We start from the raw sequence: 26,708 nt of genomic DNA, 5'->3' as shown, positions 1-26,708 counted from the left end.
CCAACTCTTGTGAACCTAGCCCAAAAATCCCTTGGTTCAATGGTTAGCTTAGAAAAGCTTCTTGAGAGAAAAAGAAGAGAGTAATTGGAGAGGGAGAGTCGGTTTCAGGCAGAGCTTCTAAGTGTTTCCTACCTTTTTTCTTACCTAACTTAAGTCACTTAAGTTAATCCCAAGGCTCGGGGTACCAAAAACGTCCCCGAGGGCAAAATGGTAAATTTCCCCAACATTCCCTCATAAACACTCTAACTTCAAATATATCTCCAATTATTTATTTCCATAACCCGATAACCAATTAAATATATAATACCCAAAATGCATCTTGACTCTCCCTGAGTCGGGTATTAGGTCCCATTGTGACTTTCCTGCTAACTTGCTCCCTAGGATCGCCTTGTGCCGAATAGTTCAAATAAACCCACATAATAATGTGATCTCTCACATAAATCACATATATGCACATAAATACACAGTTATGCCTGCAACGAGCCAAATTACCAAAGTCGCCCTTCTAATAAAAAGCGGCCCACATGCATATTTAATATCCCTAAATATGCGCATTTAATCATATTATCACACAATTCACATATTTACAACTAATATAGCAATTAAACACGTAATTCCATATATTGCCATCCCGACCCCCTCATTAAGGCCCTAAGCCTTATTAGGTAATTTTGGGACGTTACACTGGTCGTTTTGGTTAGATCTAATTAGGAGCGCATCATACACTTGTCTGACCTAATGGTCGTGGAAAACTAAAGTGCCAGGTATGCTGGGCCAGCTCCAAGGGTGGTTATACAGATGATAGGGCAATGGGCCCCGGGGTGACTTATTAGTCCCATATCCTTGGGCTAGGCCCCCAGTATGATTTATTAATCATGTAACTTGGGAAACAGGCCCTGATATGATTCAGTTAATCATTTAGTTAGGGAATTTGGCCCCATATGACGATGTAGTCATTTATATGAATGGTATGCATGCATGAGTAGGGTTATTACTGCTAGACATGCTTGTTATGATTTAGTAATGTGTTAGTAATTTCTTAGGAACATGTTTAAGTTTTCTTGCTAGGCCTTAGCTCACAGGTGTTATGTGGTACATGTAAGGGGAAAGGAAAGTTGGACCAGCCATGAGTTGTTGAGCTTAGGTGGCGACGTGTACATATGTGGTCGGTTGACCACCACGGCTAAGGTTTCTAGAGGAACTAGGGTTAAACCCTATTTTTGCTGCTTAGGTCGGCGAGTTGTAAATTTTAAGTTTTAATTACCCTTTTGGAACTATAAACAACTTTGTAAACGTTTATTATGGAATCCCATGTACAACTTAACGCTTTAATGAAATATCTATCCCTTTTACCGAAATTTTTAAACCTGGACCATTAATCACATTTAGTTGCATGTTTATGGACAAATGACTCATTTATTGAGTTTAGCGCTATTTAAAATACACAATGTAATGATCTTAGCTAACCAGGGGTTACAATTATACCCTCAACGGGTCAAAATTATGAAAAATGACCATTTTTAACAAAAGCGAGTCTTTAAGCACATTTAATACATGTAAACATGCATAGGCAGTCATATCATAATATAACTCATACAATTCACATAATCGCATATCCATAATCAATTAAATTCACATAATTCCAATTATGTCTTCCCGACACACTAACCAAGGTACTAAACCTTATTCGGAGCTTCGAGACGTTATAATGGTGGGGACATTTCCTCAATAATTCCTTGAAACACTCCCAAGCATCTTACAGTGATTGCCCATCAGTTTGGTAGAAATTATTAATCTGTCCTCTCAATTGTGCAGCCTTGGATGGGGGAAAAAATTTTGCGAGGAACTTTTGAGTGAGCTCCTCCCATGTGGTAATAGAGTTAGCTTGTAATCAAATCAACCAACTCTTTGCTCAACCCCTTAGTGAAAATGGAAACATCCTCAATATTATTGTGTCATCGTTCACCCCATTCATCTTAAAAGTTGCACAAAGCTTCAAGAAATTAGCTATGTGCAAGTTAGGGTCCTCTTTAGGCAAGCCAACTAATTGGATAGAAGATTTGACCATTTGCAGAATTGTTGCCTTAATCTCAAAGTTATTTGCAGCAATTTTAGGAGGTCTGATGCAAGAATACACTCATGTAACTATGGGGAGTATATAATCCCTCAAACTTCGCACCCCTTGATCTTGAGCCTCAGCAGCTAGTGCCCTTTCAGCATTGTTGGTGGCATTGTTCGTTGCATTCCCTTGATTTTCAGCCATTATAGCTCTAACCTCTTATTCTTTCGGTCTAGTCTACAAGTTCTCTCAGTTTCAAGATTCACTGGTAATACTTCAGCTGCTTTTCCATGTCGCATAAACCAACTCTACTTGAAATAAGAGAATCAAGACAACAACCAAGTTAGAACAATTAATAAAGAACAACCAAATTAGAATAAAAATGAACTTTTTTTATATTTATAAAACAGTCCCCAGCAACGGCGCCAAAAACTTGTTGTGAGATTTCAGTGTGCAAGTATACGCAATCGTGGACAAGTAATAATAATGATAAGTCAAGAACATTCCTACAATGTCTTTTTACCAATTACCAATAATTAATGTCTATTTCTATTTTGCTTATAATAATTTATTAAGAGAATGATTAAAACTTAGAAAACCGAAATTAAGACTAGCAAATTCAAGAAACGAATTTAAAAAGATAATTCAATGGAGATAAAACTAAGGCATTTAACTTCATCTTCTATCCACTCAAATATTTCATTAATACGATTCCTACTATTCTTCTTCCAATTGGGATAGCGGATTAACAAAGCAATTTATATTCTTACTAGGATACATAAACCTCAACCTATATGCAAATTTTCTATAATTTTGTGATAAATTTAAACACATAGCAGACATTAAGTACAACAATCCTAAAGCTACACTAATCAAACAGGTCCTCTCGTCCAATATCAAAATTTATGTTTATTCAATTACAACATAATTAATTCTCACTTCTCAGATTTTGAACTAAAATCATATAGAACATGTAGAAGATGGTCAATCAATCACAAGCATTAAGCATAAATTTGAATAAATCACAATATAGAAGAATAAATCATAAAAATTGCATTAAATTAATAAAGAGTTTCAAGAGACTGCATTAAAGCCCTAGAAAATAAAATTAGTTCATATTCAATAAGGAAACCATAAACATCATATTAGAACTCATAGAAAGAGAAAAGAAGAGAAGAGAATAGAAAAGAAGTCCCTAAAATAATCTAAATTATTCTTTTTATAGTGATAAGGTTGTGAAAAAAAAATTCTAGATGTTTCCAATTGTCACTTGATGGTGCTCCAAAATATCTTCATTGAATTTCAAATCCTATATCTTTAGGATGCATAATCTTGTAGGTCAAATATCACCTAGTAAACATCTAAATTTGACTTTTCTTGCGAAACAAGCTTTTTTTTCGGGCCTTGAATAAGATTTACAATGCCAAAAATAACACGTAAATCGTATATGTGAGTAGGGATATATGATTAAAATACCAAAACTATCTCAGATTCAAAATATTTAAGATTTTTTCCAATAATTTAAGTTTAAATTCTCCTTAATTTTCTCCAATCAATTCAAATAAATATCTTCTATTGTTTTTCTCTTGAATAAAGATAATATTTAAAATAAATTTTGAAATATTTATCAAATATTCATTTATCATATGACAATCTGAAAAATACAACAACCACATAAAAAAACTAAATATATATATATATATATAAACTTTATAAAACTAAAACTGAAAAGTAACATAAATCTATCACATCAGTGGGCGCCTTATCGGCGAGGCCACCCGTCGTCCATCAGGGCGCACCAATCTAGGTTGTCCATCATCCACTCCAATGTCCCAAACTGGTGGCAATGCCTCCTCGTTTCTTTACACTTGACCATCTGGTCGGATCGGTGCTAGAGGATTCGGGGGGACTCATGCACATTTTGGAAGTAGTCCTTGCTCGCCCTGTCTGATTGGGCTGAATTCTTGGAACATGAGCCGCCTGCTCGTTCCTATGATTGTGAGCTGACCGGTCATTCCTGGGGGTCCATTCTGACGGCACAGAGCTCGGGGTTGCAGTCCGAACATAATGGCTTACATTAGGAGGATTACGCTTGAGGGACCTGGTCATATGGGATCCACTTGACCTCCTTCCGACATTATGGTCGGTTATAGGAAGGTGTAATCGAGACATTATCTCATCAATTCGCTTCTTGGCGTGGGCGAGATGGCTCCTCAACTGAGCATTCTCTAGCTCGACAACTCTGACGTAACCTGGATTACTATGGCGGTGGTGGGACGACAAACTGTCAGTGTTGTGGTGATCTCCATCCTGGTTTTGGGGATGTTTTCCAGGACGACGGGGTACATAAGTGCCCTCTCCAGCAGGGCTGATTGCACAGAACTCTCCATGGTCCCCAAGCCTCTCTGACTCGTTGTTGCGCATCAATCGTGTTACCACCATTTTGACTGAATAAAAAAATTGCAGAAGAGATTGACAAGCCTAATTGATCTCTAAATGAAAGTACCAATCTATTGATGCGGTTTTTCGACAACAATAGACTAAGAAGTCCGAATTAGATAATTAGGCATTTTAGGAAACCATAAGTAAATATCACACCAGAAATCTTATGTGGTTCAGTGATTAAAATTCACCTAGTCCACGAGTCTATGTTATTCTCTTTGGGATCTTTGGAAAAATTTCTTAAGACAATTTTTGCAGAGTTTTTGCATACAAAATCCGGTCCCTTTATCAGTCCATTCTCTCTCTGTTTATAGGGGTTCAATGGACAGATTTGAGAAACGTTCAATATTGGATAACTTACAAGAATGGGTAACTTCCCAAATGTACAAATAAATACCTTAAATACATTGATTGCCTGATATTACACATTTATCAGGTAAGGATTACAATATATTAATTACGCATATAAAGTCTTAGAGTCCTCAGGAATTCAAGCCAGTGTATTCCATGCGTCGACAACGAGCTGAATGCACACCATGTGAGCTAGAGCTTTCTAGGCTAAATTGATCTAAGCATTGAGACGCTCGAGCTATTCTTGTAGTACATGAAAATATGGCTAGACGATCTCATTGATGTCTTGTTAACTTGTGGTTGACCTGGGCTTACCATTTTAGAACTTGCATCACGTTCTTGAAATATGGATAACCTTATTAAGTGCTTGTCAGTTGTATCGCGAACCAAAACACGTTAGATCATGTTTTTTTAGGTACATCAATAACTTTTATAATAAATCTTACGGTTATGTTCAAGGGAAAAATAAGACTAAGTCTCTTTATATATGAATAATAACAAGTATTATTATTATTACTACTACAGGTGTTACATGAGGAAGTAATTGTTTAAGCTACATTTTTATAATAAAATTGTCATAAAATTAAGTAGGTAATATAATAAAAAAAATTAAAATTCTAATAAAATAGACAAATTAGATTAAAAAAAATTGTAGGATGCCACATTATCTATTCAAAGCTCCCCTTATATAAACATATAGATTATTATTATTATTACTAGTGTTACATGAGGAGGTAATTGTTTAAGTTACAATTTTATAATAAAACTATCATAAAATTAAGTAGGTAATATAATAAAAAGATCAAAATTATAATAAAATAGATAAATTATATTAAAAAAATTGTAGGATGTCAACTCTTCAAATTTCCTTTTATATAAATACATAGATGTGACAAATTGAGGCAACACGACATAAGTTACTAACTTGGTGGCCAGCTTGAGAATCTATGAAGTTATAATTTTTTATTGTTATAAACAAATTTATCATCACAGCTTTTATTTTTGGCTTTTTAATAGCAAACTCCATCACTCAAGGTTAATAAGAAACACTTCCTCAACTCATTTAATTTTAATAAAACTCTTAAAGTTAAATTAAAATGTTATATGTATAAAAACAGTAAATTATATATATATTTAAAAAAAATTATGAATTTGATAATTCAAATAATACAAATATTTTGAACTAAAATCTCTAAAATCATATTTATTTGAACATATATGCTTTTTTGGATAAAAAAAAATCCCTCTACTATTCTATATCTTTAAATTGTTAATAAAATTTTAATAGCATAAACTTCACATATAAATTTATATGTTAAATTTGTAAAACATAAATTTGTTTTTCAATTTTATAAAGTTTAATATATACTATATTGATATATACTATTACTTATGACATTATATTTTTTTTTCAAATTAATATAATTTTAGAAATTTTAATTTAAAAAATAAGTAAATTATTTGAATTATCAAATTTATAATTTTTTTACACACAAAAATAAATATAATTTATTATTTTCATAACATATAACATATTAATTTAACTTTAGGGTTCTACTAGAATTAAAATAGTTGAAGGTTGCTTCTTAGAGCACTCCCATCCGGTGTTCTACTTCAACATTTAAAATACCTCCAAAAAACACACATTTTTCTATTTTACCTCTAAGTTTTACATTTTACCATACATCAGATTCTCTATTTTTTTCTCTATATCATTTAAATATTATATTTTCAAACATTTTTTATTCATTTCAAATATTTTTTATAACTATCAATAATATCCTAATATATTTTAATATTATAATATTGGGTTAAAGGATGAATAGTATACATTAAATATAGCTTGGTACTGTAGCTTTATGTAAAAATATTTGTAAAATACATCATCCAATGTATACCCATTTTTGTTAGTTTTAGCTATTTTTTACATATTTTGGTAATATAACTCACCCAATGTGAGTGCTCTTAGTAACTTTGAGTTCAAAAGTTATGCTATTAAAAAAAAGCCTTTATTTTTTTATGGATATTTTTAGGTTCAACCACTTTCATTTAAACGTGCGCAAATATAGAAAAAAAAAAGTAGATGAACTTGTGTCACTTAATTATATGGGAGAAGCTTGGCCACGCACAAACATTGCATCAAGAACATGTACATGCACATCAACATCAACCAACCAAAGAGCAAGATCCAATGTACCTACATTAATTGTATATTACAACGTGTCATAAACTGTGTTGAGTTCATGTAGTTCTTTTATTTATATTTTGGTGATAAATCAGATTTGTATAAAAATAAAATAAAATAAAAAATCACAAGCAGTCTAATGTTGTCTTTATACTCCTTCCCACGATTATTTTGTTCAAATATTTAGGTTGCCATCAATAATTTGAGAAGAATATATTCATTCAGATGATAGGTGAACAAGGGTAATTCATAACTTGAAATTCTAGTAAAAAAAGTAAAAAAATAAATAGATTAAAAATTAAACATTATTAAAAAGGGGCCGATCCACAGCATAGTACATACTAAAGTTCAAAAAGCAGAGTACTTCACTTGATTATGCTTTCTGCTCTGCTGCCTAATAGGCTAAATTATTCAAATCAGTACAAAACTGGGATCTTTATTGTTTATGCTGAAGAATCAAGATGCCCATATAACAAACAATCAAAACCAATCTTGATCCGAAAAGATCTTAGTTTTTATTCTGAGGAACTCAAATTATTCCAAAGAAAAAAAATACAAAACTGTTTGATAATCTTTTTGGGTAAAGGAGGAGGAGCAGCAGCGGCAGCAGGGTACAAAAGGTCCGTCTCTTGAGTTATGTCTTGTCTATGTTGAAACTAGTGACCATTGCAAGATGCATACCGCTTTTCCTCTTGACTATAATCATTGAAACCCACAATTTCCTTCAACTCCTCAAAAGTCGGCATGCTTTCATGAGGAATATGCCCATTTTCGATAGAGGTAAGTGCATTCTGCAAATAAAAGTATATTTGGAGTCACTTTCATAGGAAGGGCTAATCTAAACAAAACCAAGTCAAAACTCACACTTCTGCATTTGTATTGACCATAATAATGAGAAAATGAATATAAATTTTGTGTCCCTAAGTTTGTCTCTTAACTGACCCCACTTGGTAAAAAATTGACAAGCGACTCAATTTATTGTCATTTTTTTCCTTCTTGACTTTCCATTTCTATAATTTTCTCCTCAGCCACTTGTCATTTTTTTATTAGTGGGTTATGCTGGAAGATAGAAAAATTAGAGAGATGAGATTTGTACTATCCTCAACCAAAGTTAGTAACACGGTAAAAGTTCTAACTTTGGTTGGGGCCAGCATGAGAATCTGTGACAGTATGATTTTTTATGGTTATATTTCACTTGGAACAACATGGTACATTTTGTTTTTCCAGATCGATCTTGATAAATGAAGCATCTTTTAGAATTTAGATACGTACCTCCATTGCTCGGATGGATACCCCAAGCAAGGAAAGTGGATAAAGCACAAGTTTATATCCAATACTCTCAAGTTCTGTTGGACTAAGTATGGGCGTCTTTCCCCCTCCTTCAAGCATACTTGCCTAACAAAATCAACAAACTCTTTTGATCACCAAAAAATTAAAATATCGATACTCGTTAATTTCCTACACAAAATTAGTGGACATGATATAAGTGGTATTAAAAATAAGTATACCAGTTTAGGAACATGAGGAGCAACTTTACACAAGTCAATCATCTCTTGTTTCGAAGTGAGAGCAGTGACGAAAATGATATCAGCACCAGCATCAGCAAAAGCTTTTGCTCGCCAGAGTGATTCTTCCATAGAATCAGCTTGACGAGAGTCACTCCTCGCCACAATCACAATGTCCGATCCACTCTCCTTCCTTGCATCCACCGCTGCTTGTATCCTCATCACTGCCTCCTCTCTTGACACCACTTTCCTCCCTTGTGTGTGTCCACAAGCTTTGGGAGATACCTATTTAATCCAAATTCCCACATAAAACCATCAATTTTACAAGATCAAGACACCAAAAGTTCATAACTATTTGGGAAAGAAATTACAACTTTTGTTTTTCCTTTCTATTTTGTTTGATAGGAGGGTAAATGACCCGATCTAAATGTTCATCTAGATCGAGCTCAACCGAACTGATCAAGTTTAGTTTTTGTTATTTGTAGGGGTACAAAGTCACAAATCCAGATCTAGTTTCTTATTTGTGATTAAAAAAGATGAGTACAGTTGAATGAAATGAACCTGATCTTCAAGACTAATGGCAGCAAAACCAGCTCTGATGTACTCCCTGACAGTTCTTTTGACATTCATGGCATTCCCATATCCAGTATCAGCATCTCCAAAAACAGGAATGGACACAGCTTGAGTGATCTGTCTTCCCTGTTCCACCATTTCTCCATACGATATAAGCCCAGCATCAGGCAACCCCAATCTAGCTGCTGATATTGCAAATCCTACACAAACCATCCCAGCAAATAGAGATTTTTAATCCTTTTATAACAGTACGAGTAGATCGATATAAACGCACACACATATATGAGACTTGGGTCGGTACTAGTTCATACCTCCAGCAAAGGTGCACTTAAAACCAGCTCTCTCTACCAACTTGGCACTGATAGCATCGAAACAAGCAGGGATTGAGTGGATCCCCGGCGTGTTCAGGATTTGTCGAAGCTCCTTGGCCGGAGACTCAGCCACGTAGCTGTCTCCGTTCACTGAGTTAACTGCGACGATTCGGTGATCTGAGTTAGGGTGTTTGGAATGTGGAATAGAGGTAGTTGATTTGTGTAAGAGTGGGAAGAAGCTTTGTTGCACTGTTGAGGAGCGAAAGGTGAGATTTGAGATGGAAGCTGGTGATGTTGGTTTTGGAAAATGGCGGCTTCCATGGAAACAAAGAGAAGCATTCTGAATTTTGCTTGTTACTGCGAGTTGCATTGGCGCGTGAAGAAGAAGACTACTCATTCTCTCACTCCACTTACTCAAAGATGATAGTATTTTGAGTTTTCGTTGGATTAATCAGCAGTCATTTATAGTCCTATGGTTCCCACTTTTATTATTATTATTATTTTATTATTATTATTATTAAATTATCAATTATCGAAGGCGGTAACTATTAAATTAAATAATTATATCGAAATCCGGAAAATATTATTATTGGTAAAAAAGATACACTAAGCTCAAATAATTTATTTTTGAAATTAAAATTAATATTTATTTATTTATTTTTATGCAAAATCAGCACAAATAAATATAACAAAATTCCATAACTGATAATAAAATTTGTATACATGGACAATTCTTTTATAGGGGCTTTACTTTAAACCCTACCGGTAAGGCTTTCAGTGTTTTTCGACTCGTGAACAATTTTCGGCGTGATTTTTTTTTTATGACCGTGTATACTGTAGCTACTTAGAGCATCTTGCAAATTTTCAGAAAATTCCGAATAGTTTACAGTACCGAAAACTAGGTTCAAACATGCTGTTTTTCCCGCTTATAAAAAAAATTAGTCACGCGTGCAACAACATGTTTGAACCTAGTTTTTGGTACTGTAAACTATTCGGAATTTTCTGAAAATTTGCAAGATGCTCTAAGTAGCTACAATATACACGGTCATAAAAAAAATCGCGTCGAAAACTGTTCATGGGTTGTAAACACTGAGAGCCCTACCGATAGGGCTTAAAGTGAAACCCCTATAAGAAAATTTTCCAATATTTATATTAATAACAAAAAGATTATTTCAAGACAAATTAAAATAACAGAATTTCTTAAATAATAATATTGTATTATAAAAAATTGTTGTTGAAATTTAATTAGATGGTATTACATTTATACACTAAAAACACAATGTGAGTGGAAATATCAAATTTGCTCCTATTGCTGTATAATATATATATATATATAAATCTAATATTTTAATATTAATATAATTTTAGAAGTTTTTGGTAATATTTAACCTTTGGAGTTTTTTCCTTTTCCTAATTTTTGGACATTGAGGTTGAATTATTTATTTTTTGGCAGATCATTTAACTTTGGAAAATTTGAGTGATAAATGTATATACATTTGCTAACTTCATTAACTATGAACAGTCATAAATAGAGTGTATAATATTAATGACAGAATGCACTCTTTTCAAAGAAGGATAATAATATTAACATAAAAGGATTGAAAACTTTGTGAGTAAGTGTAAACAATATTATTATAATCACATGGCTAAACTGGTAAGTTTTTTGGCAACAGATCACAGTCACATGGAATGGCCACCACACTCCTAAAAAGTAAAGAATCGAATCAAAGGAAAAATATTTGTTCGAATTTTTAATTATATTGTTTGTAATTTCAAGCAATAAAAGGTCTTGTTTGAGATGTTGTTATGTATTATAATATTGTGTATCCGTTTACTTTATTATAATTATTGTATAATCACTTAATTGATATTTATGTAGTGGCGATGCAAAAATTTAAATCGGGCACTATAAAAAATTTTACTATTCGAAAAAATTTACATGGAAAAAAAATACGATTTTTAATTGATCATTTGATGTTTTTTTTTTTTTTGAGATATTGACTCTTATATAATTATCAAATAGTTTAGACATAAATAAATTGAAAATAATCCGTCATAAAAATTTCATGCAAAAGAAACATATACAAAATTTTCAATCAAAATAATAACATTCAATATATAATAAAATTATAATACTTAATAAAATAATTTCAATTTTTCTTGCACACTTTTTTATATTTACAAAGATCTATAATAATTTTGTCAATAGTATTAAATATATTTTATATCACTTATCAAAAATAAAAATTGTGGAATTAATTTTGATATCTTGGAATTTTAGATGTTGAATCAAAAAATTTATTAAAAAAATAAAGGAGAATTAAAGATGAAAAAAATTAATTTATTATTACTTAAATAATATTAAAGATCTCCAACAAAAAAAATATATAAAAGATCTTTTAAATAATAATAATAATAAAGACAAAAAAAAAAAAAAAAACTATTAATAGGGAACACGTGACACTCCGGCACTATATTTATCTGTACTAATGGTTGGCTTTTATGGATTGTGTTTGTGTAAATGGAACTCAAATAATTTTAGGAATCAAAAGAAATTCTATAAAAAAAAAATTTAAATAGTCAAAGTTATGTCTCTTTAATTTTTAAAATTATATTTAATAAATTATCCATTCGTTATACGCTATAGGTTTTAATGAAAAAACAATTAATAGCCTCAATTTGAATTACTTTCATGTTAAATATATAAATTAAAGAAATTCCATTCAAGTCAATTGAAGTTCGTGTTATAAAATGTTGTAAGTTTTATTGTCTTGATTTTTGTTCTCCAAACGTATTTGATTGATTGTTGGGAAATTTGTGGTATTAACAGGTATATATATTTTAGGTTATTAGCCTTTAAAGTTTATGATATTTTGATATTATAGTATTTGAGTCATAATGTAAAAGTCATTGATATTTTAATATGGTAATATTTAAGTTCTTAATTTTTAATGGGAAGAATCTCTTACGTTAATATATTGGTGCATATGTTCCTCAAGTACTTATTAATTATTTTTTAAAAAATTGATTAATTCTAAAATTATAAAAGTCAAATAATATTGTATTTAATTAATAAAAAATAAATTTTAATTTAAATAATGAACTAAAAAGTATATATTACTTTTTTTAATTAGAAAAAATATATATTACTTAAAATTACTAAAATAAAATTGTATTCATTAACACATATTTACTAAAATATTTTTTTTTACTTATTAAGTGTTGACCGCGTTTTTGGCCAACGACATGTAAACGTCCAAACGACAAAAGCCTTCAAGAGAAATAAACGACACAGACGATTTTTATAGTGGTTCAGCCCCAATGTGTTGGTAATAGCCTAATCCCCTTAGAGTTGTGATTATAGATCTACACTCAAGATCAGATGAACCTGGGTCAACTGAGTTTCTTCAGTGCAGATTACAAGAATACAAGAATTCTCTCAAATACAAGTACCCTCTCTCTAGGAAATTAGAATTCGAAAAAGTCCAAAAGTCCTCTTTATGATGCCATAAGCCTTGTATTTATAGGCTCAGGATCGTACAAATGATGTCCCTCATAATCGGGATATTTTGTTATTATCATTATATTTAATTTACAATAATATTCAAAATATAACAATACACTATATTCATGGGATAAACTGAGAGATTCCCGCGCAAGCCAAGACCGATTCTTATTGAAGCCGTTTCTGGGATTTTTCACATAGCATTGCTCTGTCTAGTCGATCCATATCACATTCAGGCTGGTCGCCCAAACCTTCACTGTGCAGACATGCACCTGGGTAGGCAGACATGCACTTGGTTGGGCAGACATGCACTTGACTGGGCAGACATGGTCATGACTGGTCGGACATGGTCATGACTGGTCGGACAAGGTCATGCCTGGGCAGACAAACATGTGACTGGTTAGACAAGCACCTGACCGGGCGAACATGACGCTTCTATTGCCACGTCATCGTTTTCAAATTTTGGGGATAACATTTGCCCCCTAAGTTTATTATACAATTTTCTCATATGATAAACTTTTCTTCTAGCAAAATGTTTTTGAGGTCATCCAAAAGCTTCCATTCAGCCGATAACTTTCACGTAAACCCACGATTGAACTTGTCTTTTGATTTCTTCAAATTCTATTTTTTGATCTTGTCGTAGTATCCCATGAGTAAGAAAACATGTTTGTGCCCCATGCCCTTGAGATTAATTGTCCTTTTGGACCTTATAGCCAATTGGTCATTATTTTTTCTAACCACTCGGACAATGGGTATGCCCCAAGCTGCTCGGGCGCAAAAGATTTAGTCTTGAATTTTTATGCCCACCGATCAGTCACCTTGATGCCCCTCGGACACCTTGATGCTCCTCGGACATGCACTCGGACACCTCAGCGCTGGCTGGTCGGATGCCCAAGGCTTAGCTCCTCGGACGCGTGCGGCAGCTCCTTGAAGATGCACCCCAGCCGCTCGGACGAATGCTGCTCGGACACGGCCACACCCGATCGGATGCAGCTCAAATCCACTCGGACACAGCCTTGGCTGCTCGGACACCAGCCCTCGGACGCGCGCCATTCGAACACCAGCCTTCGGATGCCCAGCCAGCCATTCGGATGCAGCCCCCCTAGCCGATCGGACGCACGTGCGGAAGCAACCCAGCTGCTCGGACACCGCTCGGATGCAACCCTCGGACGCGCGCGGGGGCCTGCTTTGGCACACTCGGCATCTGCTTGGGCACATGGCATAATCATTTAAGCCTATGCCTAAAACTTTCCCTACCAAAAACCATCAAAGCACCTTGTTCGAATCTCCCAAAAGTGTGTTTGAGAGATTGATTTCTCTCAATCAATCTTGGGGGAAAATTGACTTCTCTTCTCAAAGAAAAATTTTCACTGTGCAGTAAATATTTTTACTTTGCATTCATTTGCTCGTGTTTGTTTGATTCACTCCAGAGACTCATCGATGTTATTCATGCTAAACAACAGAGTTTCCTACTCGATCGGTGATACATGCTTAGCCGACCAGGGAAGTTGTATCTGCTCTCCCGACCAGGAAAACTTTGCACCTGATCAGCTAAACCTTGTACCCGGCTAGTAGTTTGCTCTTTATTCTTGTGAAGACAATTGTTGCTTAGCAGCTTTGATATTTCTCTCTTACAACTGAGTTGTTGGCATTTATACTTTACTTTTCTTTGTTAACTTAAAACATTCTAAGTCTTTTTTAGACTTAAAAAGTTATAGGTTTTTTGTGAATAGTAAAGTCACTCGGGTGTATGCCTTATATTTTCACATGAGTACTTAGTTTTCTAACTTAGAAATTCTAAACATTTCATAAGTCCATACTAAGTATACTTTCTCACACTCTTATTGCTCTAATATTTTATGAGCATAATGTTTATTGTCACACGAGTATTTGCTTCTAACTTGAAATTTTAAAAAAAATTCCAAGTTACTTAAGCTTTGTCAAACAAGTTAGCTTAATGCCCTTTTTGGACTTTGAAAATTTACAAGTCAGCCTAAAAACAAATATATTAACTCGTGCTCTTATTGCCTGTGTTAAATTATATACCAGTATACCCCATGTGCCCCCAGGTGATCGAGGGTTGAAGATCCTTAGTCATTTGCTACTTGACCGAATCTGTTCGAGCAGTTAATTACTCGTGAAACACATAGAATATATGGAAAATATTCGAGCAGTTGAACACTGCTTGAACGTATCGACCAGTTGAACACTGTCCGATTTTACCGACCAGTTGAACACTGCTCGAATAACTAACACACATGCATATTTGTAGCAAGAATCGACCACGTTGCGCGTAGTCTCTTTTATTACTCGTAAATTAAAAAGGACAAAACATGTCTAATAACGAGTCTTAAACAACCAAAATTGTTCAAAAATAAAATGACTGGTTAGCAAATAACCAGCTCATAAACCAAACTTAAATAACAAGTCAAACAACTCGAAATCAAGCTACCACTCTGAAAGCGGTATTTAGAAATAATATATCCTTCGATGCTCGCCACTCCAGTGGTTTCTAATCCTAGCACTCCCGCTCAGCATACCTCTCCCTTGCTTCGTTGCTTTCCTCAGCCAAGTGTGGACCTCCACATATAGTGTCTAAGGTAAAGTCCACAGGTCCGGGCTGCAAGGGTGGAGATCTTTGTCGTCTGAAACCAGGATTGTTGCTGCCTCCTTCTCCTTGGGGTGTCTCTGCCTGGTACTTCCTCAACTTGCCCGATCGGAGAAGAAATTCTATCTCGTCCTTGAGGTGATTGCATTCATTCGTGTCGTGACCATAATCTCCATGGAAACGACAAAACTTATTAATGTCTCTCTTCCTCATCTCTTTCCTGATGGGTGGAGGTTTCTTGTAGGGAACCTCTTTATGACTAGCAAGATATATTTCCGCTCGGCTAGCCGAGAGAGTGGTGTAGTTAGTGAACTGAGGCTCATACTTGGTTGGCTTTTCATTTGAACTCAACTTTACTTTCTTTTCCTCATGGTGGTCAGACCCGTTATTTCCACGTTTCTTTCCACCATCCTTAGGAGAGTCATTTGATCCGCCTGGATTGTTTATGCCATTCTCCTCTTTCTTGATTGCATCATCCAATTTCATATACTTGTCTGCTCGGTCAAGAAATTGTTGAAGTGTTGAAATTGGATTTCTATGTATACTATCCCACAAAGGGCTCCGATAAGTTATCCCAGCGGATATGGCAACCATCTTCCCCTCGTCTCCTACAGCAGTTGCTCTATTGGCTTCTCTCATGAATCTCTATATATAATTCTTTAGAGACTCATATTTTCCTTGTTTGATATCTGCCAAGTGGTTTGCATAAACTGGTGGAGTCCGGGCAGTGTTGAATTGTCTACAAAACTCCTTCCTGAATGCTTCCCAAGAGGTAATGGAGTCCGGCTTAAACTTCCAATACCATTCCTGGGCAGTATCCGATAATGTAGTCGGGAAAACTCTACACCAATAATCGTCACTTACTCATAGCAATTCCATCTGGTCCTCAAACTTCCCAATATGTCTGATGGGATCTGCCTTTTCTGTATATACTGGCAGAACCGGTGCTTTATATTTTTCCGGTAGCTGGGCTACTCTAATCCAGGCACAAAATGGGCTGCCACTCCGGTGGTCTATCACATCTATCCCGGAAGGTCGTTTTGACAAACCTTGCATTGCAGTTGTTAGCATGTCAAGCTGGGCTTGGATGGCTGGTGCAACTGATGAAGTTCCAAGGTCTTGACCACCTGGTCGGGCACTACCATCTGGTGCACTGTCGTCAAGTATTTCTACTTGACTGGCAGGGCGGTTCAGATTTTTCCCTTCGACCGGGACGATCCTTCTCTTGTTGGTGATAACGTCCCTCAGATCCTTCCGGGAAGCATGCTCTCCTGCCCGATCGAACACCGTACTTTTTTATTTTTCAGAGGGCTTACTACGCGGGACTTGCGCTCTCCCACTACGCTGTTGGCCGGGGTGCAATGGAGGCCTTTCAGTACGCCCCGGGCAGTCTTTTCCTCCTTGTTGGTCGTTGCCCTCCTTTTCCTTTGACTGGTCGATGTGATGACTATCAGCCTCATCACGACCAAGCCCATCTTTGAAATGTGAAGTCCTCTTATCTCGAGGAGTCTTGGTCTGATCCTGCCTGGGTGGAGTCTTTTGACTGCCCGATCGGTGACTCCCTGATCTAGAAGTCTCTGATCGGTGGCTCCTGGAGGGGGTTCTAGAGTGCTCCCTTTGCGTCGAGGCAGTTTTGGATCGGTCCCAATCATCTTCCCGACCAAGGGGGTTACTCCTGCTTCTGTCCGGTCCTCGAGAATCGACTCTGTCAGTGGTCCTCCGACCAACATTATTATTTCTTGTTCCCTGGGTGGCTGCTTGTGCTGCGGCTTGAGCATTGGCTTGGGCCAATTGGGTAGCCACTTCTAGAGCAAGTGCTGCTTCACAATGTCTCCAGTTGACCTCCTCCTGTTGTTGTTTGAGCTCTTCGCTTCTGGCCTCCATATCGCGCCTTTGCTGCTCTAACGCAGCTCTCTGCCTGGCCATCTCTTCAGCAAAAGACTCCTGCCGAGCATTGAATTGCACCATCTCCTCTTGGAAACCGCCTATTGCTTCCTGGAGTTGTTCAACTTCTGGATTGGTCTCCTCGAGAAACACCCTGGGCTCAGTCTCTAGGTTTTGCGATCCAGGCTCTTCAGATCTACAGGCTCCTTTGACGTGCCTGACTTTTTGGATGCCATATTGGTATTCTTGGGCGCCATTTCAATATGATAGTCGTGTGCTTCTTCTCTTCAGGCTCTCAATGAAAGCACCAAAATGTTGATTTCATTTTTGGCCAACGACGTGTAGACGTCCAAACGACAAAAACCTTCAAGAGAAATAAACGACATAGACAATTTTTATAGTGGTTCAGCCCCAATGTGTTGGTAATAGCCTAATCCCCTTAGAGTTGTGATTATAGATCTACACTCAAGATCAGATGAACTTGGGTCAACTGAGTTTCTTCAGTGCAGATTACAAGAATACAAGAATTCTCTCAAATACAAGTACCCTCTCTCTAGGAAATTAGAATTCGAAAAAGTCCAAAAGTCCTCTTTATGATGCCATAAGCCTTGTATTTATAGGCTCAGGATCGTACAGATGATGTCCCTCATAATCGGGATATTTTGTTATTATCATTATATTTAATTTACAATAATATTCAAAATATAACAATACACTATATTCATGGGATAAACTGAGAGATTCCCGCGCAAGCCAAGACCGATTCTTGTTGAAGCCGTTTCTGGGATTTTTCACATAGCCCTGCTCTGTCTAGTCGATCCATATCACATTCAGGCTAGTCGCCCAAACCTTCACTGGGTAGACATGCACCTGGGTAGGAAGACATGCACTTGACTGGGCAGACATGCACTTGACTGGGCAGACATGGTCATGACTGGTCGGACATGGTCATGACTGGTTGGACAAGGTCATGCCTGGGCAGACAATCATATGACTGGTCGGACAAGGTCATGTCTGGGCAAACAATCATATGACTGGTCGGACAAGGTCATGCTTGGGCAGACAATCATATGAATGGTCGGACAAGGTCATGCCTGGGCAGACAAATATGTGACTGGTTAGACAAGCACCTGACCGGGCGGACATGACGCTTCTATTGCCACGTCATCGTTTTCAAATTTTGGGGATAACATTAAGTAAATTAAAATTGTGTTATTGTATTAATTCTTACTCACACTAATCAAATAATTTTAATTTAAGAGCATAAGAACTAATACAATAACACAATTTTGATTTAATTAATAAGTAAAAAAATATTTTAGTAAATATGTGTTAATGAATAAAATTTTATTTTAGTAATTTTAAGTAATATATATATTTTTCCTTTAAAAAAATAATATTGTTTACTGTCCTTTTCGCTATCAACTTAATCCGAAATATTATAGGAAATACTATGAAAGAACACAAGGATTTTACGTGGTTCAGGCTATAAAAGAGCCCTAGTCCACGGGTCTCTATTATTTAGTGAGCTTGAAGCTTGTTATAGCAAGCTTCAATGGTGGTTCTCAGGCAGCGTGTATATTGCACTGAGTTATAAAGTTTCTCTCTCTAAAAAACTGAACCATTTACAAGGAGATACTCCATCCCTATTTATAAAGGTTGTGGTCATTAATGTTTATCATCTATCATTAATTTAAATTTCTCCCATCCTGGGGTGTTAATGCACAAGTAATACAAAAAAGACTGCACTAAATAGAGACTACGACCCAGGCGAATTTCACGGGGCCCATTGTAGAAAGTCACATACCAACTTTATGGGGAACATATCTCTGACTGTCAGAGTGCAGCGCATGTTTGCCCGTGTCAGGCGACGTTGTGGGAAATGTTGATTGTCGAGTGTACAAACTCGACACCGTTAATCGAGGACAACCAAAAGTTGTCAGACGATCTTCTGGTGGCCCACATCCATAGTGACTGACATCTGGCAGTTATTCCAGGTCCGAGGACCTGAATCCTGGACCTGGGAGATGAGCGAGTGAAGAGAGCTCCTTGGGATGTGGCCTCACTTGGGGACATCCCTGCCTCGAGGATAGACCTCGGGACGTGGCCTCACCTGGAAGCTTCCTCGCCCTAAGGACAGACCTCGGGGCATGGCCTCCCCTGAAGACATCCATGACTTGTCCAACTTGGGCTTCTTGGAGGGGTTCACACTCTGAGAACCTTATGATTTATCTTGTCACTAATCATTCTTAATTTCCACGTGTCAGATGATGAAAATACGGACAACATTTGCCTCCAAGTCTTCACTCGTCCTCGGGCAGTGGAGACTTAGATTGAGAGGAGCAATTTGAAAGTTCGGGGGGAGACGCTTGGGCTCCCCCTGACGTCACTCTGGAAAGTCACACCACGTGTCGACTCCCTATGGCTGGGCCCATCAACTCGTGCAATTAATGAGGGGTCAGCTCCACGATCCAAAATGTCCACTCTGTACCCAAGGTTTCCTTTCGCCCCATGCCTGAGGCGTCAGTTCCCAAGGCTAATGATCATGATTCGCACCATTTGGACCCTGATCACTGGATTGCCCTCGAGTATCCGTGTGGTAGGTAATCCAATGGCCGTGGAGGGGTTTCTTTCCCTCCACGTTCTATTGAGTATAAAAACCAAAGAACCGCCTCTCAACTTTCTAACTCTAACCATTCAAAATTCAAAACTTATATGCCAAACATCCTTTCTTGTTTCTCACTCTCCTCAGACCTCCAACAATTTCTGAATTCTCTGCAACTCTGGACGATTGGCGTGAATCGTCTTATTTCTGGACGAACGGCAGGCGATTTTTCAGAGTCCGCACTCGCCTCAGCACCTATCTGCGCTTTATCTCAAGTAAGTACCTACTGACTCTGTGTTTATTTTTGCACTTGCATTGGGTTTCATTCGAGGGTTTAGGTGCCTGCTTAGGAACATAACTTCTGTGACATTTGAGAAGTTGTTTTGGGTGTTTATAAGTCTTTCTAGGTGCATTTTGACATTGCAAATGGCCAAAATGGCCCACTATACATCTTATGCAACTTTCGCATTTCTGGGCATTCGACTGGAATCTGGAAAATCACCAGATTTCGGCAAGGTTCATCATCTTCGGTGGTATTTTCCGGACTGATCTTTGGCTCTAAGGACACCCCAAATTCTCAGAAAAATTCTTTCCCTCTCCCCTCCTAGCAGTAGTCTTAGGGTCTTTTATGTTTTGACCATCTTTTCTTCAGAAAGAATACCAACTGCATATTTTTTGTCACAAATGTCTGAGGAACTTCGACTGTTACACGAGCAAGGTTTCTACCACTTCGATAAGGAAATCTTAGACATGACCCGAGAACATGGTGCATCCCAGGATGGCGCGACGGTGGAGGCCCAAGAACTAGTCGGGGAACTGGTCGTTCGTGTTGATGGCCCGATAGTGAAGAGGCCATTGTTACCGGGCCAAAGGGAGTTGACCGTGGAAGAAGTAAATCAAGCCCCTATTCCACACCATACTCAATCGTACGAGGCTGATGGTTTTGAATCAGAGTAGTACCACACCTTGCTCTGACACCCCGAGGCCTTGGAAGCCATTATGAGGAACTACGCGATCGGGGATAGATGTCTGGTGCGCCTTTGTCGAGAATCCAAACTGCAGCATGAATGGTCTAGGCACTAGGAGCCAAGCCCATTTGATGGCTGGGGCCACCCTACCCTTGCATCAATATTTCGTGGACTTCTTGATGTTCGTAGGGATACCTCCCTTTCAACTCTCCCCAAATGCCCATCAGGTGCTCGTGGGAATGTATATTATGTATTGGAAACTGAACTGGCCCACACCTTCACTGGCGGAGATTATGCTTCTACAACTTCCGCACCACTCTGAGGAAGAAGACCAACTGGGACGGGTACTACGCCTTGATAAAGTACGCCTCCTCATCCCTCAACCACAAGGCTCCCAATCACAATGAGAACCATTCTCGGGACTACAAGGACGCCTTCTTCTTCACGAACGAGTTTCTGATCCGTAATAACCTGACCCTGATCCTCAACTTCTTCAGGGTTGGCGAGTGTCCTCCCAATCATTCTCTTTTTTCCTTTGTTTCTTTGACCGATTCATGTTCTTTACTTACTCACTGTTGAATAGGTCCCTTCCGTCAGACTCCATATGTCCAAATCTTCGAGGAACACATTCAGGAGATGAAATCCCTCCTTCAGCATGCTCTGGATCTCAGATTTTTGGTGACAGAGGACAACCTCGTCAGGTCGGGACTTCTTAGCGTGGGGCAGAAAATCAACAATCTTGAGTTGACCAAGTACTGCCAGTCCAAGAGTCTCGGGAGCTGACATCCTGACCCATCAATTACATTGATGGGCGCGCTCGAGCGATGTTGAACCAGAAGCTGCAGGATGAGCGGCTGGAGACTATCCGGGCCGCAGAGGCAGCCTGGGAAGCCCAAGAAGATTGGGAGCTCGAGGAGGAGCTCCTGGTGGGGATGGAGGTTTCTTATCTTGCCCCAGGTAAATCACCCCTTACTCTATACCACGCCACACATGTAGGGGATAGGATAAGTTCCGAGCATGTCTAGGCCTCTCCCGCCCTTCTTCATTGTGGCCAGATTGCGCACTGGCATTGGACTAAGGAAGAGTTTCAGGACTACTTAGACTTGATAGACGTCTACCTTTACTGCTTGAGGAGATAGTTACCTCCTTGGGGATTTGTACCCATAGACCGTGTGGCATGTCTTAACTCCAACTGGTTTTTCCAATATGACACTAATTTGAGTTGTGAGATGGGAGATAGAACTAGACACATCCAATGCTTACACCAAGACATAACTCATGGTGGGCTTCCGAGAAGCCTACAACAATGTTTTATGTTTTCATTTTGGACTTTACGCTAACCGCTTCTTTGTTTTTGCAGATCATATGTGGATATATGACATCGCTTGATCGACCCTAAGTCTAGGAGCGCCCCCAAGCTCTTCGGCTGCCGGAGAACCCTCGTGTCCTCGGGAGGATCCCAAACCCTCTCCACCAGCTAAGAGGCAGAGGGTTTCCACCCCCCCTCCCCCCACAGAAGTTCCAATGGCAGACCTTCCCCCAGCCTTGGAGGTTCCTTCCTCCCCTCAGGTTGGTTTAGTGGTCCAAAGCTCGGACCAACCAGAGTTGGAACCTCGCCCAAGACTTTTGGTATACCCCGAGAGGTATGAGGGGGATCCACTAGAGCAATACCAAAACATGCGCCAACATTTTGATATGAGGATGGTGGAAGGCAACAGGATCCTCCACAAAACTGTAGAGGCCATATGCTAGACCCATCGTACCTCTGATAGATCGGGTTGAACTAGAGACTTTGTTCTCAGCGAAGCTAGAGGAAGTTGTCACTCCTCTCAATGTCGAGCTCCTCCAGGGGTTAGCTCCACCATGTGCGAGCTGGCCGCCTGTAGCTTTGTCCAACTGAGTGACAACAATGAGGCCTCCCTCATGGCTTCATGTCGGTATGCTACTATCTGGGTAAGTCACCAATTCTTGGGGTTTTATCTTACTTCCACAATGCTTGAGCTAATTTCTCATTTTGCGCAGTCTGCACTGGCTTGTCAACGCTTGGACAATATCATGATGGAGAAGTCATATGAACTTTAGCGAGCCCACGATAAGATATCCGTCCTCAAGGAGAAACTTTGAGGTCCTCAATAAGAGCTCACTTGCATTCATGTCGCTTTGAAAGCCAAACAAAAACGCTCTCGGGAGCTTGAGGTGTAGCGTCCCAAATTTGCTAATAAGGCTTAGTGCCTTGATTAACGTGTCAGGAGGGCAATAATTGATTTAATTATGCTAATACGTGGATTGAATTATTATGTGATTTGAAATGCATGTTTAGGTAAATTACATATGCATGTGGGCCCATTTCGGTTAATAGGGGCATAATTGTAATTTTGGCCCGTTGAGGGCATAAATGTGAATTATATGTGTGTTGTGCTTGAGACGACGAGATTGTGGTGATATATTTGTGATGTGTGATCCGAGACGGTCCTAGGAAGCGAAATAGAAAAATAGTCACAACGAGGTCAAATACTCGGCTCGGGGGGAGCCTAGGGGTATTTTGGGAATACAGCACGTGTACGGAGTTACCGAGTAACGAGTGATTGTTTTAGTATGTCGGGATTAAATGGGGATTTATGGAAACACTCGATGAATTAGAGGGATGTGGAAAATGCTGGGATTGCCCTTGGTGGCATTAAAGGGTTAAGCATTAATCTAGGGGCATGATGGTCTTTTGGTGGTTAGGCTAGCTTTAGGTAACCTAGAACCAACCAAAAACCAAAGTGAACCTCTCAACCTTTCTCTCTCTCTCTCTCTCTCTCTCTCTCTCTCCCACGTCCACACACTCTCTCTCTCCCACGTCCACACACACACACACACTCTCTCTCTCTCCTTGTCTTTGGAGGAGCTTTGAGAAATTTGAAGAAATTGCCCAAAAGTTGAGGATTTGAGGCTGGGACTTGGGGAAAATCAAGCTAGAAGTTCTGGGGAATTGGCTCAGGGTCGAGATCATTACAGAGGTAAGGATTAGAGAAAGTTTTGTTCTAAAATTTCTCTATTTTTTTAGAGTTTTGGGGTTTGGAACTCAAGTGGTTGAATTTAGGTGGTAATGAGGTTTTGTTCAGTTTGTTTGGGTTTATGTACTGCTCTGAGTATAGTGCAAGTGATTTGGGGCTTAATTCTGGCATTAGAGTATGTTTGAATTGATTTGCACGGGGTTTAGAAATCTGAAAAAACGTTGGAAATTCTGGGTTCGCGGGGTCGCGCTGCAACGCTGTTCTTGAGTGTCGCGACCCTGGGCAGGGCGCGCCGCAGCGCGTGTACAAAGAAATTGAGAGCTGGGCTCTGTGACTTGTAGAGGGCCACGACTCTAAATGTACGGGTGCCACGACTCTAATTGAGGGCACTGTGGCACAAACAGGGGTTTTTGGTCAAATTAGGGTTTTAAGCTCGAGAACTCAAATTTTAGGACTCGGGAAAGATTCTACTACCCAGTTTAGTAGGATTTGAGATCTCAGAGGCTAGAATAATATTCCAAAGTTCTTATTTGGTTTAGGGCTTGATGGATTGTTATTATTGATGCGTTGTGACTAGGTTTTACATCAAAGCTTGGGTTAGGGGATCGTGCTCGGGATCGCGTTAATCGATCAGCTCGGGACATAGCTAAGAAAATTGTTTGTGCCCATAGAGCAGGGCTTGGCCCCATTATTTTTGTTTTAGAGCATGGTCCTATTATTTGTGTTTAATATATGTGTTAATACTTGTAAATGCTATGCTATGTGGTGCATGATTATGAAATGATGGCAAGGGTCGGGAACGACGAAGGCCGAGAATGGCGAAGGCCGAGAATGTTAGAGATATTTGTGTTGTCTCAATGGAAAATAAGAAATACTATTACAACTCTATGCAAAAATACAATAGACAAGTTAATTGATTAAATAAGATTACAACTCAATAATCAAAATACAAGTAAATGTAGAAATAAGAAGAAGAAGAAAATTATAAGAACTACAACTTTAAAACAAATGATACAAATAAATATGTCAATAGAAAATAGAAGAAGATAAGACAAAAGCAATAGTAGAAAAAATAACAAGAACAAAAATGTAAAATACTCTCACTCACACAACCAAAGTGAAGAGCATTGGGGATCACCAACTTGAACAAGGTTTACAACCTTTGCCCAAAAGCTTATTTCCCCTATCTCAAGCACTAAGGGATTCTCTCAATATTAGAAATATCTCTCTGGAATAATCAAGCCTTTTGGTGTATTTGTAGCCAAGTGCTCTAGTGGGTAGAAATAGAAATGTCTTACAAGTGAGCATTAGGCTCCTACTTATAGAGTTTTGAGATACCCTTTGAATTTCAAATTCCACCAACCCCATGGATGTTACCAATGTTTAATTGGATGTTTATGGAATTAAAATGGAGATTTGGGAGTTACTTGGGATGTTAGAACCGTTCAAATTGGAAAAAATTGAAAAAACAATTTGGCTGTCAACCTCACTGGCCGCAGCCAGGACTATCAGCGGCCGCAGCCACTGGCCTCTGTCCCCCAGGCCGCGGCCAGGGAAAGTCAGTGGCCGCGGCCACAGGCCATTTTCAGCACAAAATGTCATTTTTCCAAAACATCCCAAATTCTTTTCCACATGATTTTGTAACCTCCAAACACCTAATGGGAGTTAAAAACATGTCTCCAACAACCATATTTCATAATGACTTTGTGAAATCAAATCTCAAATGTGTAACTTACAATATACACATTATTGGGTAATATTTTGGAATTACAAATTTGTAACTCCAAAATATGTCACATTTTGGCGCACACATGTGTCCAATTTTTGTGACTTTCAATAATATGTTACAAGGTTTGACAAATCACATTTGTGTGACAAATCACATTTTGTCACATTATTTAATATAACATTATATTATATGAAATAATATAGCATTCCCCCACTAGATTAAATAATCACTTTTTGTAACACTTATTTAATCAATCAAACATTATATTAAAATATAATATTCCCCCACTTGATTAAATCATCACTCTCTATAGAAACCTTTGCATTGATGCATAAAGTAAAATGTGTTTCGACTTGAATTTTACCTTAGTGTAATTATCACAAAGATTGTTGAAATTTCAGTTGCCAAAGCATTGAACCACTATCCTTTTGAGAACAAATTAGTGATAACACACACACCTTTGTTATGTTCACTTGAGACCTCAATATCTCGCTTTTGCATCGTTAATGGCCATGTGCACATTCCATTCATAGACTTTTCTTGAGAATGACTCCCAATTCTCATGAGGGGCGGCACTACCCCTAGGTCTATATAGGTAGAACTCTTACAGTATTTTGTTACCCTAAAATACTTGTCTTTTCAAGACTGAGTTCTATTAAAAAACCTTTCGGTTTTAACCCTCATTTTGGTGACACATCAGTACTCATATCTCAGATGAGACAAAATTTGAGTACTACTACTATTCACTTGGTTGACTTGTAATTACCTATTGAACCTAATACTAGTTTGGTTACTAGTATTAAGATAGGTTACTATCAATCGTGAATCTCTTTAGGGAGTCTAAGTCTCATCCCTTGAGATGTAGAAATGATTCCATTTGGATCATTTCTTTTCTCATGTATGCATACTTAAACACTCTCATTATTTTATTCAAACTTTGTTGCTAGCTATAGTTTGATTAAAATAGTTACCCCTTTAAAATAA

At 37.8% G+C, this 26,708-nt stretch overlaps 1 protein-coding gene and 1 non-coding gene across 2 annotated transcripts; one reads left to right on the top strand and one right to left on the bottom strand.

The window, feature by feature from the left end:
• Window positions 1-1,703: 1,703 nt before the first annotated feature.
• LOC133820143 (small nucleolar RNA R71) lies at window positions 1,704-1,810 on the top strand. Its single transcript, XR_009886573.1, has one exon. It is a non-coding gene; the product is annotated as a small nucleolar RNA R71 (small nucleolar RNA).
• Window positions 1,811-7,314: 5,504 nt separating this feature from the next.
• On the bottom strand, window positions 7,315-9,866 carry LOC133818977 (uncharacterized). Its single transcript, XM_062252115.1, has 5 exons — window positions 9,427-9,866; window positions 9,104-9,315; window positions 8,546-8,827; window positions 8,310-8,432; window positions 7,315-7,828 (listed from the first exon to the last, which is right to left on the bottom strand). Exons 1-5 carry the CDS (start codon window positions 9,821-9,823, stop codon window positions 7,694-7,696), a joined length of 1,149 nt encoding a protein of 382 aa, XP_062108099.1. The 5' UTR covers window positions 9,824-9,866; the 3' UTR covers window positions 7,315-7,693.
• Window positions 9,867-26,708: the final 16,842 nt, after the last annotated feature.

This window comes from Humulus lupulus, chromosome 2 (genome assembly GCF_963169125.1).
Source record: "Humulus lupulus chromosome 2, drHumLupu1.1, whole genome shotgun sequence".
Classification (NCBI taxonomy): Eukaryota; Viridiplantae; Streptophyta; class Magnoliopsida; order Rosales; family Cannabaceae; genus Humulus; species Humulus lupulus.
This window is presented reverse-complemented; position numbering and strand designations above follow the sequence as displayed.